The 17,847-nt window shown below is 37.0% G+C and overlaps 2 protein-coding genes across 2 annotated transcripts; one reads left to right on the top strand and one right to left on the bottom strand.

Moving 5' to 3' along the window:
* Window positions 1–322: 322 nt before the first annotated feature.
* On the bottom strand, window positions 323–2,417 carry LOC146473044 (developmentally-regulated GTP-binding protein 2-like). The gene has a single exon (XM_085118780.1). It carries the CDS (start codon window positions 2,371–2,373, stop codon window positions 1,276–1,278), a length of 1,098 nt encoding a protein of 365 aa, XP_084974906.1. The 5' UTR covers window positions 2,374–2,417; the 3' UTR covers window positions 323–1,275.
* An 89-nt stretch (window positions 2,418–2,506) lies between these two features.
* LOC146473043 (non-structural maintenance of chromosomes element 4 homolog A-like) lies at window positions 2,507–17,689 on the top strand. Its single transcript, XM_085118775.1, has 10 exons — window positions 2,507–2,753; window positions 3,005–3,085; window positions 4,009–4,139; window positions 5,907–6,070; window positions 8,906–9,005; window positions 10,785–10,863; window positions 11,891–11,997; window positions 13,757–13,805; window positions 14,579–14,658; window positions 15,831–17,689. The coding sequence occupies exons 1-10, from the start codon at window positions 2,633–2,635 to the stop codon at window positions 15,948–15,950; spliced, it is 1,032 nt and encodes a 343-aa protein (XP_084974901.1). The 5' UTR covers window positions 2,507–2,632; the 3' UTR covers window positions 15,951–17,689.
* Window positions 17,690–17,847: the final 158 nt, after the last annotated feature.

The raw sequence follows: 17,847 nt of genomic DNA, 5'->3' as shown, positions 1-17,847 counted from the left end.
GGAAAAATTTCTTTAATAACAAAATGTTTTGCAGTGTTCCTTTGAAATAAAGATCATGCATAAGTTCACTTCTTTCAAAAATTATGTTTAGACGTGCCACTGTGATGCTTGCTTTCATCCTAAAATACCTTGGGGAAATGCATCTAAGACCTTGTTAAATAACGTTCTTGTTCTTCAAAAGCGTGCTCTCCAGCTTATTCACTTTGCTCAAGCAAGGGAGCATGCAATACCCCTTTTCTTGAAAGGAAATCTTCTACCGCTCGAATTTTTATGTAATGAGAAAATTGCTAATTTGATGTACGACATCAACACTAATTCTGCACCAATTAATATCTTGAATTTATTCTCTAAAATTACCAGCGTTCATTCTTACAGCACACGCTCATCAACATCTGAACATTATTTTACTACACAAACCATACTTAACGTTCAAACTAAGACCTTTTCGCGTGTTGGCGTTAAAATCTGGAATGGGATACCAACTAGTCTCAAAAACCTTTCCAAAAACTCTTTTAAAAAAACCATTAGGACAAAAGTAACTCAAATACTAGGAATTGAAAACTCCTATCTCGAGATAGATACCATACAGTAATTAATAAAATGAAAGATTAGAATTCCGACCGAAGTTTAGTTAGACTTAGTCTTCCTTGTTACACTTCATTATTGTCTAGTTTTTCCTCTTCACACATTATCATTGTTATTGTTGTATGTAATGTTAAAAAAAAATTATTATTTTGGGTACAGTCTGGCTCTTCGCTATTTGCAAGCCAGCCTATTAATACCTTAAGGTTCTGTTGTGAATACCGTAAACTGATTGACACCTTTAATTTAGTAAACTGTAGTGTATTTCATTTATTTTAATCTTAAGAGTTTTTTAGAGTGTTCAATGTATTTCATCTAGCAATCCATTTTATTTAAAGAATCTTTGACAAGGCACAACAGAAAGTTTTTCTTTCCGTGATCTTGGAAACCACAAACAGTCTCCGTACATGCGTGCCACATGGGAATTTTGTTCCAGCAAATCAGAATTACTACCCAGATCTCGGTAGTAAATTGTTACTTGGTAATTGGTACTGTATTTCTGCAGTTAAGACTCAGACACCACTTTCACAGGGAGACCAGTGATGGCACTGCAAAACGATGTTTGTTCACTCAGGCTACTGTAAGTGGGTGGTCATGGTTTTGACTCCCTCTGAGTTTTATTATCAATTTAGCATTAACTTGTGCAAAATTTAATTTTGTCAAAAACCTACTTCAAGGTATCCCTTACAGGTATCACTTTTTCATAACTTGAATGACATCTTCATCATTCATTACGTGATTGATCCCTACCCTCTGAGGGCTGTATTTGGTACTGGTGCCCCACACCAAGGCATATTTGAACACATCTGCTAGTGTTCTGTGAATGGTATGGCACACATGTTCCACTGTGGCCCCACGCCGCAGGATGAGCCCACCATTGAAGTCAGGGGGTTCACCTCTCTTCTTTGTGTAAATTCTTAGCAGAGAAAGATGTTCCCACACCTGTGTCATTAAATAGTCCAAGTTCAGTTCCATTTCACAACTGACAACAACAGAGTGTGGAAGACGAGCCAGACGATCAACTTCTTCTATAGAAATGCAATCAATCTTGTTGTAGACATACAAACACGACATATAGATTCTGTTGCCACAGATGACATCAATTAGCTGATCCGCCGTGCAGTCTTCTCTTATGAGCACCTCAGCATTAAAGATCTTGTACTCATGAAGAATCATCTGCACCAGCTTCTCATCCAGGTGAGTAAGGCTGCATGTGGCGTTAAAAGCCAACCCACCTCCCTTCTTGAGCTTGAAGTAGATATTTGGTTTGGAACAGTTTAGGCGGATGCCACAATCTTCCAATTCTTTCTCTAGCAAGACTTTCTGTATTTCTCCCTTAGCTGCATCTAACATCATCACCACCATGTCTGCAGTACGGGCAACAGCAATAACTTGTTTTCCCCTCCCTTTTCCCTGAGCGGCTCCTTCAATAATTCCTGGTAAATCAAGCAGTTGGATGTTTGCCCCATTGTATTCTATCACCCCAGGGATACAAGTCAGGGTCGTAAACTCGTACGAAGCGCTAACGCTGCTTGTGGATGTTAACTTATTTAACAACGTTGATTTTCCTACGGACGGAAAACCGATCAAAGCGACTCTGGCATCACCAGATTTCATAACATCAAACCCCTCTCCTTTGCCAGCCCCGGCTGATTTCGGTGGCTCCAAAAGTTGCGATCGGTATTTCGCCAACTTTGCTTTAAGCAAGCCCAGATGATATTCAGTCGCCTTGTTTTTCTGAGTTCTTGCGATCTCCTTTTCTATTTCGCTGATTTTCTCCAGGATTCCCATTTTGAAGTTCGATTAATCCACGTTGCCTTTCACGAAAAAGTGTAATGGCTATTTTATGAGACTGTGATACTGTACTCCAGCAACCAACGCTAAACCTTATGCGCAATGCGCTATTTCCATCTGCGCGAGAAAGCGCGCGAAGCCGCCAAGTACATTTCAGTTGAGATCTGCACAAAGGGGTTTTTTAGTTTCTGGCTTCGTTCTGTTTATGATATAAATATCTCCGTGTTCAGCACCTTCAATCATTCTTGCTTCTAATATGGGTGAGGACGGTGGTGGTGCTTCGGACGACTACGACCCACATGGAGACCCCAAAGCAGATCCCCGCGAAAGGAGACGGATTCGATACGAATACCGCGAACTGATCGCCGAAACTCAAAGTAAGCTTAAGCTTAATAACAACTTAAGCATAAGTGTTTTAAGTTTATAGTTTTGTTGTATCCCTGTGTTTCAACTTTCGAATACAATATTTTTATGTGCATTTACTTTAAAGGAAGTGAAATATTTGAAATTTCCTTGATCTTGAAGTGTGAAGTTGCAGTTCCCACACGTGTTTACATGTAAGGGTCGCACTGCTTATCGATGTTTTGACTTTCTTTTTATTAAGCTCTTTTGTTATTGATCTACTTAGAGAACAGACATGATTTCATTAAGCCTGAGAACACTGGATTACACAAAGCCTTGGATAAAGCCGATCAGTTGTTTGGTGGAGGTAAGCTTGGGACTGTTCCAAAATGAACCTTGTTGCTCAGAACAATGGTGTACAATCGGCACCCCCAACTCCCACTTGAAATTTCTCTCTGCAATACGTATGCCAGATATGGCGCTTTTCATTTAGTGGCCATTAATTTTGTGATACATGACACCCATCAAATGAAATGATAGTGTTGCACATGAAACTACGTCTACTAAGTTAATAGCTGACCGTATTCCCAAGACATTTACAGAAAACAATGATAGCAATAATCGTGAATCCCTTCCCTAACTCCATTACTTATCTTTAATTGAATGTTATAAGATAGTTTTTGGATTTTATCATTTAAAATTTGAGGACTTTTTTGATTTCGTCACAACTCGGTCTACGAGAGCAAATCGTCAATACAAACTCTATGTCAAACCAGCACGACTCAATATGTTATTGGAACTGTCAAACCATGGAATGAATTACCGGGTGATATAGTGGAAGCTGATAGCTTTCAGTATTTTAAATCTTAGCTCAAAATGTATTTAAATATTTGCCTGTAAAGATCTTGATTTATGTATATTTATTTTTATTTCTATTTTATTGAGGGAGTTTTTGCATAGGGCTAACCTCTAAACTTCCTTTTGTAGAAGTACTTTTCTTCTTAGTTTTTTAATTGTATATATAGTCTGCTTCTGGAATAAATAAAGTATGTATGTAAAATTCTTTGGAAATGAGATATAATTTAGGATAACTAAGCTTATTTCTCGTTTGATAGAAGCGTCCTTCTCCCCTTTTCCTTCACAACCCAAACAACAGACAACTAATGAACTATACTATGGCACATTCTTACCATGCTAATCTCAGCATCCTCAGTAGCCATACCTTGGTACTCCTATGGCTGTCATGTTCTCACACACATTTTAATATTTTGTTAAATTGTTTGTTGACAGTGAGACTAACTAGGGAGGCTGTCCTTGATTCACATTTCTTGGTTCTGGCTTCAAATCTGGGCAGTCAACAAGCACAGCAGCTGCAAACTCACTTGGTTACCTTTGATCGAGACACCTTTGTCCAGAAATTGGTAAGCGATCTGTAGACAGAACTCAACGCCAAAAAATTGAATTCAAAACCTCAAATGACGATAGCAAATCAAAACTAGACTCCTAACGCTTTTTTCCAGGCACACCTTCAATATTTATTACTCTACATGTATCATCCATTCTTACTATGGATTTTGTTAGAGTTTGATGTTGTACAACCCGTTGATGACAGTGAATTTGTGCTTACATGTACCTTGGACAGTTAAGTTTGATCCCTGATGTTTGTCATACACTTTGAAACCCACACGCCTGATTGAGTCACCAGCGATTGGTTAGCATTGAAATTATACACATTGGGTTATTCCAGAAAAAATTCACACCTCCCCGACAGATGGGATTCTGGAAATTCTCACCGGAGGGGGGGTCAAAGACTCTGGAAATCCAGGCGGGAGGGGGGGTTGAACTTAAGAAAGTCTTCTGCAGGAGTCATTTCGACCGATAGTTCATGCAATTCAAACGTTTAGTTCGGTGACACTTCAGCGCTCTCAGACCCTGAAAATAATAGAAATATTTTGTTCGCATATTTCTCACCTAAAAAATATGATAATCTAAGTTCCTTCGCAGGTCCTTTTATAGCAGAAAACGTGAACAACAAGATAGTAAAGAACGAGCCATCGCAACATTGTTGCAACGAAGAGTTTGAAACGCCTGACACATTTCTACTCGTACCAGACCCAGCGCGCCACCGTTGTGTAATTTCACGTCCGCCATTGCATTCTTAGTGTGGATTCCACTGCGTCAGGTGGAAGAATTTTTTACTTGTGCAAGCAAGGATGCAGAGCTATTAGCTGAAGAAGATAATTCCAAAGAATTTTGGTCCAAACATTCCCTCTTCGACGAAAATACTTGAGAGGAACTTGTAGCCATCTGTACCTCGAAAAAACTTTTGGAAACGTAAGTTATTGTGAAAGCAACAGAAGGAGAAAGTTCTTGGACGGGTTCCTGCAACATATACAGTGGTAACCTCTCTGAAGTCCCATGGTCCTTAGCACAGTTGAACAAGCAGCCGTTTTAAGATTCCGTGGGTGTTGTCCATTGGGCACAAAGGATGAACTCGTTCGCTTTTTCGCATTGTTGCTCCTTCCTTTTTTTAGTTCCACGCGATAGAGTTTTTAATATTAGCAGAAGCTTTAGAAATTAAGAAAGAACATCTTCTAGACGTGATTGTGCGTATTTCATATTAAAAATAAATTAAATTTAAGCCTAATATTTTTTTCCGGAAATCCAGGCGAGAGGGGGGTCTTTTGTTTTAGAAATCCAGACAGGAGGGGGGGTCTTGTGCTTCAGGAAATCCAGGTGAGAGGGGGGGTTAAAAAACGACCCCATCCGTCAGGGGGGTGTGGATTTTTTCTGGAATAGCCCATTCTTATACTGGCTACATATATTGTGGGAATTTGAGAGTTTGCTGTCTGGATGTTTTCTAATGTTTTGCAACTATAAAGTATAAATATGTTATCAATTTAGCAATAATTGTGGCATGAATCTTTCTTTGTTGTTTAATGTTGATGAGTTTAAAATATCATATTACACTGTATTTGGCTATGTACATATAAAACATAATACACAACATTTAGGGTTTATTTAATGCATTTATACATATATAAAGCCTCTGAAACTACTACAGGTTAATGACTCAAAATTGAGTGCTCTGTGGTTTGACCTCTCATAAACAACCACCTTGGCTTGACATTTTAGATGGTCACTTGTTGGAGGTTCATCTGTTATACTATTATATTATCTGTTATCAGATCACTTTCATGGGTGGTAGAAATATGGCTGACATCAGTGGAGAGGATGATGAAGATGAGGAAATACCTACAAGAAGACAACGGCCACCTCCTCGACTTGACTGGAAGAAACTTGGACAAAAAGCTTGTGTGGCATTCCAGAGAACTCCTAGTATTGATTTCATGTATGTTCACTTCAGTGTCTTGCAATTCAATTTAACAATGCTGAAAGAAAGTTTGAATTTTGTTTATTTTGATGATGAATTCACTGGCAGAGGAAATGTGAGAGAATACTCAGTTAATGTTGCGTTGTTTGGTTATGCTGATGTCATAAAACATGAAAAAAACCTTTAGTTATGATTTCTCTTTAGCATTCACAGAGTTCTGAAGCTGGTCATTGGCACGCATGATTCTAAAACTAGAAAGGAGCCACCCTAACCCATTACGCACCGTGCCGGCCAAAACCGGCCGTGATTTCGGGTACATCCGCGCGAACTACGCGTTTGCAGCCTACCTCCCCTAGAAGGGAATTTTTTGTCCCCTATTGTTCTCATTGTCTTCAGAAAGGACTGACCAATCAGAATCCACTCACTGCCCATATATTTTTAGGTCATAGGGGGGGCCTAGACAAAAGAGCTTTTGTCTATAGAAAGCCATGTCATATTTCAACTTTTGTTGCCTTGCGGGCCACACGGCTAAATTTTAAGTCACCGATTGTCACGTTTTACGAAGGAAAACACACCTTTTCAAAATAGTAAATCAAAAGAAAAACTGCTAAGGAATACTCAACAGTTTCGACAGCAGAAATTCGAGAAATAATGGCAAAGAAATTGCGCTTCGAGTACGAATTGTTGTTTTATCCAGGCGACAAGCTAGCGGACAGCTCAAAGCATTATTCAGGCCACGGACTTTCTGCGAAATTTTAGAGTACTTCTGGGAATTCAACAGCCAAAAAATTTCAGGTTTGATTGTGAATTTGTACTGAAATACTATTCTAATTGACTGATTCTTTGTACTCTGGACAGTTTTTGCGAAATATTTGAAAAACGTGCCCCGCACGGGTCGATAAATTCGCTTCGAATTGGACTTGTTGTTCCTTCAAATCGCTTGCGCGTCTCTCGTCTCGCATTGTGTGGTTCCAGAAAATATCCATACCCCCACCACGGAGGGAATTGGAAATTCCAGAGGGGTGGGGGGGTCAATGGCCCAGGAAATTCCAGAGGGGAGGGGGGGTGAATGGTTGAATAAGTTTCCAGAGGGTCAAGTCAGACATAGATGTTCAGAATTGTAACTTACCAACTTAGCAACTTCGTAGATCTTCCTTGAAGACGTAACTTTGTTTAACTGTTTTAAAGAAACCCTTGTTACATTAAAAACATGTTTCCTTTCTCCGAAAAGCCTTTGTAAGCGAAGTAGTCCGAGTGAGACAAGAAATCTTTGTCTCCGTTGCGTGACTCAGTTATTATAAAACTGTTGTTTGTGAAACTTTCTTGCGTAGAAAAATATTGTTCACTGGCTACAATTGAATTTGTACCAATGTTTAAAAGGGAAACTTTCGTATGGCTATAAAGTGAAAGCCCCAATTTTACATAAAACATTGAAATATTTGTTTGTTATTTTTGTATAAAGTTACGGGCAAAGGTCATTTGCCGGGGTCAATTGATCAGTTTGTCAAAACTGACCCGTGTTAAAACTTATTTTGTCCAAAGTATTTCAACTCAAAGTCCAAAACTATTAACTTAATTTCTATGCCAAAATTCAGCAAAATAGAGCCACTTCAACATTCTTTTAATGCGTTATTGATTTCATACAAAATTTGCATAAGAACGTGAACATGCTAATTTCGTTTTGCGGTTCCATTTCGTCGGCGGTTTCAAGTTACGATCTGAAAGGTCAATTTTTCTCCATGCCCTGCTAATGCTTATTTTGTCCAAGCTATTCCGATTCAATAGGAAAACTATTGACTAAAATAACTAGACTGAATGATTGCCATAAGAAATGTTGATTGAGTAGAACTAAAGCGATAATCCTTTTGATCTCCTACAAATTTGCATAGGAACGTAAACATGACATATGCAAATTAAATGAAAACACATGTTTTTTGCATTGCCAGACTTATTCCAACAATTTAGATTTAAAATCTTCAGCGAAGCTAATGGTAAAGTTTGATGTCAATGCCCACAGGTAAATAATTATAAAACACGACAATTATTTCAGTATCAAGAGCTTTTTGCAAACTTTACCGGTGAAATTGAACAGCGCGCGCGCTCTTCGATAACGCATATTTTCTCGTGTAGGCAGTTCTTGTTATTTCTGAAATATTCCCATCAAACTGTTTTATGAGGCGTTCTTTTGAAATAAAACTTTTCCAGAGGGGGGTGGGGGTGTTTTTCTGTATTTGAGGAATTTCCGAAGGGGTGGGGGGGTTAAAAAATTCCTCGAAAATGGAAAATCCTGGGGGGTGGGGGGGTCCTATGTGAAATTCCCTCCGTGGTGGGGGTATGGATATTTTCTGGAACTACACATTTAGAATTATACGCATTTATTTCTAAGGTGTAAATAAAGACTTTTCTGAATAAATTTTTCATTTAGGAAAGCTTTCTGTGTGTTTTTCTTTATATTTTCATTGAGAAAACGTGACAACTGTGTTATCTTGCATAAACAAACACGTGCTCTCGAGAAGGATCAAATTTCACCCATGTGACACTCGGATCAAAGTTAATTGAAATTTCGGAAATTTTTACCTTCAAGTTTGTTTTTTGGAAAATTTTTAATAGGCAACTAGTGTATTTTATTCCATAATTAGTAATTTTAACTATCTTAGACTAAAGGGGTGTTGTTGTTTTTTTCCCTATAAGTTATGTATTTTTACTGCACATGGGGTAGGAAATAACCACTCAGCCAATTTTGCTGAATTTTGGAAAACCTCTGGAAACAGCTGGTGCATAATGGGTATGTTATAAATTCAAACTCTGGAGATTCATCAGTAATTTACAGTGTGTCATTCTGGATGTCGTTAGGTTTGGTCCTTTATCCATGGAACCTCCACCACAACGTAACAGACAAAGTAGAAAACCACCAGATAAACCTGATCCAAGCCAGAGAGTCACACCAAATCAGGTGAACTGATTTCTGTTTCATGGGGTTAAATATTTGTCATAGATGCCAAAAGCACAACACGTACTGTAAGCCACACATTCTAAGTTTAGAAGCTCATATTCAGGGAGAAATAGTGTTTGAAAGAAGTCAGAAGTTGATTTTTGAGAATGGTCAATTACATTCTTGCTTTACTGTGTTAACCAATAACATGCGACCTACATGTACACTGTACCACCTTTAAAAGATTTGTATAAAGTTGTGTGTTTTGGTGGACGTCAATTATCAAAGAAAAGCTGTTGAAATTTATTGTTTTAAATTCTGACAAGATTTCTAGCCAACATAGCTGCAAAATTGATATTTTTACTGTAAGAGAAGGCAGAATGTTATTCAGACAAACTGATTTCCAAGCCAGTTAAAATAGAGGAAACCATCTTTTTGAATATCACTGCACATAATAATTATTTTCTAACTTGCATGTCTCGCTGTTTTTGCAAACTATCGTGTGTAGTGAAATTTAAAAGTTTTATATCCTGTAAGAGACATCTTCAATTTAATCTGGCTTAATCAACTGATAAAGTTTTACCGTCTGACAGTGGCTAACATTGTCAATATATTGGCTCTGTTGCCTTGGAGTTTTGTCAGAATTCAAATTATTTATTCATGGTTGGTCAATGCATTGTCGGTTGACAATAGACCGCCAGTCGACCAGGATCAAGAGTTGGTTGAGTATCGACTCATGCACATGCTGGCAGATACTCATTTTAGTTCCACCACTAGTTGGTCAATATTCTAGTAACTGACACTTGACCAATACTCTTTTGATGCTTGGCGGACTGCTCCCCTTCCTCTTTTTTGAAAAATCTAGCTTGTTAATGCCCAGTTACTTTGAATATTTTTAATGATGTTCTTCCCTATTGATTGCCCCAATTTCAACATAATTTTTTTTTTTCATCAACTTTTTTCCTATATGGGGAAATTAATCGCATGTAGTTCCTAAGGTTTCTGTTGTAGGGGGGAGTAGATTTATATGATAATGTTCTCTGAAATTAAAAAGACAGATTCGTGAGTCTTTAAAATTATCATTTTTGAAATTGACAGAAATTTCCTTACTTACCATTAAGAGAATATTAATTTTAAGCTACTACTTGCTCTGCCCAGAATTGTTTCGAGAAAATTTATTAGACTTCTAATTGAATGCACACCTGAGAATGTGCCGTTTGGTTTCTATGTTCTGGATATCAAACAATTGTGTCAATCAAACTAGTAGCCGTTAGAGTAAAGACATTGAAGAACAATTTGCTACAAGGACTCCTTTTTACAACACTTTCATGTATGTTGTGGTTCAAAACTTTTGGTTTAAATTTTATCTTCCTATTGTTCTTGGATGTGGTTATGTATGATGAGTTTGAAACAATGGAAAATAAAATGTAAACCAAGGATAAAATTGAACCACAACATTTAACCAATATGTCACTGACAGCTGACCATGTGGTAACGATCGACATTTCAATCTAGTGATAGCTGACATGCTGATAGTCTAAGAGTGATAACCGATGATGTTGGTCAACACTCCGTCGTCTGTCTACAAAATTTAAGATTGACTGTAGACCAAGTGATGAGTGATCAACTGAGAGCTGAGTGTCAGCTGATATGTCGACTGAGTGGTGATCAATAGCATCAGTCAACACTTGACCTCAGTTTGCTTAAATACACATGATCCAGCTTGTTGTTGGGCTTCCTTTCTTTTTTACCATGTTTTTTTTTTACTTAGTAAATTCTTATCCTGTATTCTTTTAATAGCTGGAAAAAGTGGAAGCAGAGGGGGAAGCTACCACTAGAGAAGTTGATAGGTTACATCAAATCCTTTATGAAAACACAGGTAATCTTGTAACAGGGGATGATTGTCAAAGATTTTGGCAACTTTTTATATACATGAAGCTTTGAGTTCCAGTGCTTGTGTTGTATAACTACCAAACATGAAAAGAAATATATATTTTCATTATTGTGAGTGGGCTGTATCCTGAAAATCCTGCAATATGATTGGCTCCAGGAGTAGACTGAATATTTTTCCCATCTCTGACCATGGTAACCGGAATTCATGGAAGTGACTAGACCTCCATTAATAACATTGTGTTTTTAAGTTAGGAAAGTTCCTATGACATGGCCAATTTCCTGAAGGCAACTGTGTTTACATAATTTTGGAAAGTGTGTCCATTAAAACTGAAATAGTTCACCTTTTTTTCAACCAGGGGTGAGAATTATTGGTCCCTAAACGTGGGCTAACATGAGATCTAAGTTTTCAACTTTCAACTTTTTAGACTCACACCTAAGGTGTGAGAGTTGGCAGGTATAAGTGCTTTGGGTCTGTCTGACCTTGCCATTATGCTGCTATTGTGAAGAAAATGAATGCTTGACAAATAATTATCAGGAACAAACATTGAGCCTTTGAACATGAACCTACAAGCTACGTACAATGTAATTACCAGCTAAGAAATTGAGTCTCAAAGATAAGAACACTTTATATTCCAAAACCGCATGTTTGCATAACAATCCTGAAAGATATACAGACATATCGCGATAGAGACAGCCAATCAGAATTTATTGAAGATTCTAGCGCCTCCGAGTGCAATTGAGATATAGTTTTCAAGCCTTCAAAGTGTGAGATGGTTTTGGAGCCTTGCAAGATATAGATTTTGAGCCTTGTGAAACATAGATTTCAAGTGATGTAGTTATACAAAGGATTCAGCCACTAAAAATTCTTACAGGTATATACATGTAGCTAGTGTGAACCAGGTTGGCATTGATTTGGAATTGTTACTTTTATTATAATTATATTGTATTAATTAATGAATTGCATTTCTTGAAATAACATTAATTTAATATTAAATTACACATCTTGGTTTTAGTTTCAGGGGATGAAGTAACTCCAGTCTGCCTGTTTGAGTTTATTGTTAATCCTCATTCATTTGGCAAGACCATTGAGAATCTTTTCCATTTATCCTTCTTAGTAAGGGTAAGTAATTGAAGCACTTGAACAAAGATTTTACTCAGGTGATACACCCCTGAATGTATTCAAAACTTGTACCAAACATACATATTGATATCCAAAACTATAAGAATTAGTCCAGCTCTTGTATGCTCTTAACCTGGCCCGCTCCAAATTAGTGCAACATCAGACAATTAAATTTAAATGGTACCTGTTGTCATGACAATGGTCTGCTACATGACACTAATCTAATTTACTCAGCTGTTATCTATGGAGCCTGAGTTTTTTTTTTAAGAACACGTTATTGAGGCATTCAGTAGTCTTTATTTTTTTTACCTGCATTTTTTATAAGCTGAAGCACTTGAAGTCATTCTTGTAAGACAACCATGAGTTGCAGTACTGTTCAAAGTACATACATGTACAAAGTTAAGGGACTGTGTTTTTGTTCTTTTGGCCCAAATTCTTACCAGTATTTCACCTCACTTGGTAGCAACAATTTGTTGATATGTTGGCAGTGTTCAGTTTGCCAAAACTTAACAGACATTGTGGTGATAGGATGAAAATCTAGTCAAGATTTTGCAGTCATAAAAGCTGGAAGTTGTGAAGTGACTTGATATTTTGTTACAATTTGCCATCATTTTGCTACTTTCTGTGGGAGGCATGGGAACTACAGGAGTAATTTAGAAGGCTAACCGTTTGTTCTGCTGTGAACAGTCATACTGTTCCAGTGAGTTTTAATTTGCAACATCTTGCTAACGTCTTTTAGTGTTTTTGATCTGCTGCTAGCCTGCTACCCACAATCCTACATGTAGATGAATATTAAATATTATTTTAACAATTCTGGCTTCTAACTGGGTGTCAGCCAGTTTAGCTGACACACACAAGCTTGTGCAAAAATTGGCAGGAAACTGGACGAATATATAATTTTTTGCATGGCATCTTTTTGTGAAAACTATGTACATGTAACCGTGCAAGAAAATTGAAATGAGTTTGTTTGGTTAGAATATTCTATGTTAAAATGTATTTAATAATTGGATTTGTCCATCCTTTTTTTTCTCTATTAGTCTTGTTTCCAACATGTTTTGCTCTTTTTCCAATAATTAATTATTTAGACAATTACAGATTCTCTGGCATGTGTAGTTTGAAACCTTTGGCATGACCGTTCACGAGTATAAACTTACGAGTTGTCTATCTCGAGCTTGATATATAAACAAAATCAGTTGCCATGTGTATGCAAGCATTTACATCATAACAAGACACCGTGAACTTGGAGACAGTCTCAGGAGAATTAGCACCATTAAACATGATTTTAAAAAATCAGCAAGGAATGTTTTTTGAACGTTAATTTACGAGGCAAATTTTTGCAACAAACTTTCAATAAGCACTCTTGAAATTTCACTATTCTCAACGACATTTTGCTCAAAAATTTTTGCAGCCTTTCGTAGAGTAGCATGAATTTTGTTTTGACTGAAACAAGATCTACAAAGTTTGAACAAATTTTTGCTTTGCACCAAATTTCATTAGATCTCATCGAAAAGTTGCAAAAAGCACCCAAAACTCCGTTTGCATTCTTTTTGCACAGGTACTGTGTGACAGTTTACTTTTTTTGGCATTTTGGGCAAAAATGACCTTGAAAAAATTTTTCAGGATGTGTTTGTTTCAGTAGAGTTGTTGCTTTATTTTCTTCTCACATTGGATTCACCCATATAAAGGCTAATAATTTGTTACTGTTGCTGTTATCTCATGCATCTTGTCATTTGTGCTAATCATCTAAGTATCTTTCTAGGATGGCCGTGCAGAAATAAGTCTTGATGATAATGGACTACCACTTGTATGTAAGTACCGAAGAACCAAAATGAACGTAAATGAAGTTATGATTCATATGTAATTTAAAATCCCCCAATGACATTGACTGTGGATGAACAGTGGGGGGGGGGGGGGGGGGGAGGGGGGAGGGAAGAAGTTGTCAAATGTCTGCCATAACAACAACTTAAAGCTAACCGTCTTCTGTATAATCAGTGCTTCACCCTAAACGGTATAGAGAAGTGCTTAGACCTAAATAATACTGTCCGTTGTTTAACCCTACACTGTTGTAGTTGGTCAAACTTAAAGAAAAGCTGTCATGTAGAGGACATCATGTTTTTGACTTAAAACTTTTAATTTTTACTGCTCATGATTATTTGCTAGCTTGCACACATCACTGATTTTCCAAATTATCACATGCAATGAAATTAAATTCCTTTTCAGTCTTTAAGTTTAAACTATAGCTCAGATCAACTTTGATAACCTTTTTCTACCTGTAAGCGAGTACCAGGGTCAATGTTTTCGGGTTTTTGCCTTGAAATCACGTCAGAATTCAAAGTAATTTCAATGCTTTTCTTACCAAAGTGAAACTTTAAATGACTGTTTTGAAGACAGCAGGTCATGTGTTATTAATAACAGCTGTAAATACCTATAGATATGCAGTACTGTGAATAATACATTTCAGTCATAAGCTTCACTTCAGTACCACTCAACATTGCCAAGTTAATTGTGAACATTTCTCAGCCTGTGGCATCAGATCAAGTATTTCTGAGTGTAGCTGAACATTATTTTAATTATCTTACAGCATATGATGAAATGCCAACTGAAGAAGATCAAACTGAAAAAAATCAAGTTGTCGTTCGTCTTACTCTTTCACAGTATAAGGTGGGCAATTTATTTTTCACATGTAAAGTACTGATATTATTTTGTTAGTTTGTGCGCTAGAAATTCCAATATTTATCTTCATACATCCCTTTAAAAGTTTGGCTTTTGAGGCCACCCTTCTCCTTCAAATTTCCATTGACCTTCTATATTGAGTGGGTGGCTCTAAACATTCTTCAAATGATTCATTAAGAACATGTCATGTAGGGGTTTCATAAAGGGCCATGCACCAGGCAGATTGACTGTCTGTGTGCATACATGACTTCACCTGGCTGCTTTTAAAGAGCGATTTTCACGATAATTTTATGACTTTGTCACATGCGACGAGCTTACGACAGGCCTACAACACGAATTGTTTCGTGTAAATCAAACCTACAACTCGCTTACAACTGACGTGTACATCACAGAAAATGTCGTAGGATTTTAAAACGTTTTAAAATCCTACGACAATCGTAGGTATAGGCAATGTTGAGTGACAAGAGTTGTGTGCAATTTTTTGTATGACGCAAGCAGCAACCACTCTAGAAATCGCATGCAACAGTCGTAAGCAAAAATTGTACCGTCTAAATCGGCCTTAACAATCTTAACTGATTTTGTGGTGGGCTGTTTTGAAGGAACAGAGGACAGTGTCTCCACATTCTGCACTCCTACAGAAGTTCTGAAATATTTTAACCATGCACCAACAAATATTGTGATCAAGATGACTGTCCAAAGAGGGATGAGGAAACATTTAATTTCAATAATCTGTCAGGGAGTTTTTGATGTAATTTGTTCAGATCCAAAAGCCATTGTTTTGTTCTAAGAAATACTCTTTCTTACAATGTATCCGTAAATGTGGATATTAAGTGTTGGTAAGTTTTACTGGTTTCAATAATTAGAAAGTAGATAGCCAACAGGTGAATAGGCAGAGCAGTTCAAATATTCTTACAAGGCAGTTGGAAATTTAGGGAAAGGCAAGTGAACAAGCTTTCTGCAATCAGTTGACTGTCTTGCGATTATTGAATGCCCTTAATTTAAGGGGGGTGGTGGAGTAACTTTATTTCTAGTCACTGAAATCATACCCAAAAGCCAGGAACAGTGAGTCGCCTGACTTAATTTTTCCTTAGTCTTCTTGCATTTACCTCAGTCAGTGATGAAATTCACCTTTATTTGTCTTTTTTTTTTTTCATTTCCAGGAAATTATAAAGACGTTTAACATCACCAGGCCGATGATTCCACCACGTCCTAATGTCAACCAAAGGAATACTGGTGGTCCCAGTAATCGTGCAAACCAGAATGAAGATGATGATGAATGAAGACTGCCAGTGCAGAAAACAGTGAAGTGATTAATTTCTACTGAGAAAGGAATATAGTTCTTTGAAAGGAGAAAATGAAAATGCTGATAAAAAAAGAGGCAATAGACAGCATGAAAATCCCTTCAACAGTTTTGTCCAATCAGATGAATGGTCTATAACATTGTCTAAGGAACACCAGGGGATTTATAGGCTGTAAGAGCCTTAAATCAAAAGTGATGTCTTGAGAATTAATTTGAAATTCAAATTCAACCAGCAAATCAAACATGATTGTACTAAAATGTCACTTACGTGTTGTTTGTTGTTGTTATTGTTGTTTTTTCATGTGCCTCTTCAGTTGATGTTAAGGGGAACTTTCAAGATGATTCAATGGGTGGCAAAAATTTCCGCACTGACTTTAGCAATCAACTAGGAAAGCATGGTACCTCCCCATTTTTTGCCATTTTCTCAAGAATGCGATTGATAACCATGCAAGAGAGTAGTATTTACATTGGTTACATATTTCATTGTTTAAAATGACTTGTGGTAGCTTCAATTGTATTTTATTTTGTAAGTCTATGTTAAGATGACCACAGGAGCCCTGGCTATTGAGTTGCTTAAACGTATAACAGAATTCTGTTTTACATTGATGAGTAACCCCAAGACAATGTTCCTCTTTTCAGTTATAGGGGGCTTAAACTGCAGTGATGGAGTAAGAACTTCACATGAGGAAGGGGGACAGTTTCAAAAAAGGGCCTTATTTTTTGGCCAATGAGCGGGCTTGGGTGGGTCCTTCCCCAGATCAGAGATGGCACTGAACTAACACATTGACTATAAACTGGGAAACTTGCATTTTGAGAAAGTAGTTTTAAGTGAAAGGGGAGAAGTTCAAATAAACAATGGCTTGACTTAAGATTCTACTGTATTTGAAAAGGAATATCAATACATTTAGGAACAAGAACGCAAAATTGCTTGGCATTGAGTGCTGGTAGCATTCTCTTGTGAGGTTATTTAGACAATAAAGGGCTGGGCTATGTATATTTAAACTAACTGGAAAAGGAAAGTATGGTGGCCTGGGTTGCTTACCATTTACATGGAAAACCCAGAAATTCCAGTGAGAAAATCAAATGGTACGGATCATTCCATTTGGAATACTTCTGAAATTGTGGGCTTCTGGTCAAAATGATGCATTTTTATTACTCCTTTTAGGATTTACAGCTGATGTTCATACATTTTGCACGTTATCCATCTTCTGTTAAGACAAGCTAAATCATTTCGTATTTATGCCAAAAATTCCATCCCGGGTGGTTTGCGTAAAAAAATTAATCATTATTTAATGGTAAGCACCCCTTGAACCTCCCATTCTGAGAATAACTGTGATTTTTCACTGAGCCAATGTTTGTTTTCTTAGTGGTAGGAAATTTTGACTGTTTTCTCAGGCTATAAATTTGCCTCAGTTACAAGAATGTGATAATTTGGAGGTTCCTTGCATTCTTCAGAATTTACTGCAATGTTACTTTTTAAAAGTTCTGTTGGCAAGATGATGAGAGGTTAACATCGCAAACATTAAAGATATTTTATTGTATTTACAAAAGTTACAGTTCAAGTTTGTTAGAAAAAATAAATAAAAGAATGAATGCCACTTGTTAAGAGAGATAGGGCTTATTAATGTATAATTTGTAAATATTACTAGGAGCTTTATATGAATTGTCATGGATGTGAAAAGCTTGTTTTATTAAAAAGAATGACTTGTGTTTCTGTAATTGTATGCATTAAATTACCCAAAGCAAGTGAAAGGCTTGGTGCTGGTATCTTACACAAATATTGTTCTCAGCTCTAATTTAACATGCGGACTGGATATCATGTGAGAACCAGTTCTGTATTTATTTTTCGACCTGAAAGTTTCATTTCAAAGAATTTT

This window comes from Pavona decussata, unplaced genomic scaffold, assembly GCF_977016875.1.
Source record: "Pavona decussata unplaced genomic scaffold, jaPavDecu1.1 SCAFFOLD_95, whole genome shotgun sequence".
In the NCBI taxonomy this organism is placed as follows: Eukaryota; Metazoa; Cnidaria; class Anthozoa; order Scleractinia; family Agariciidae; genus Pavona; species Pavona decussata.
The sequence above is the reverse complement of the archived record's forward strand: the minus strand, read 5'-3'. Positions and strand labels throughout refer to the sequence as shown.

What these genes read in the sequence shown, in the direction of transcription:
- LOC146473044 (XM_085118780.1), bottom strand. Translation starts at nt 2,373, where the DNA reads ATGGGAATCCTGGAGAAAATCAGCGAAATAGAAAAGGAGATCGCAAGA.
- LOC146473043 (XM_085118775.1), top strand. Translation starts at nt 2,633, where the DNA reads ATGGGTGAGGACGGTGGTGGTGCTTCGGACGACTACGACCCACATGGA. An exon ending in CGATCAGTTGTTTGGTGGAG is followed by an intron (nt 3,086 to 4,008) that starts GTAAGCTTGGGA and finishes GTTTGTTGACAG; the next exon opens with TGAGACTAACTAGGGAGGCT. An exon ending in AGAGAGTCACACCAAATCAG is followed by an intron (nt 9,006 to 10,784) that starts GTGAACTGATTT and finishes TTCTTTTAATAG; the next exon opens with CTGGAAAAAGTGGAAGCAGA.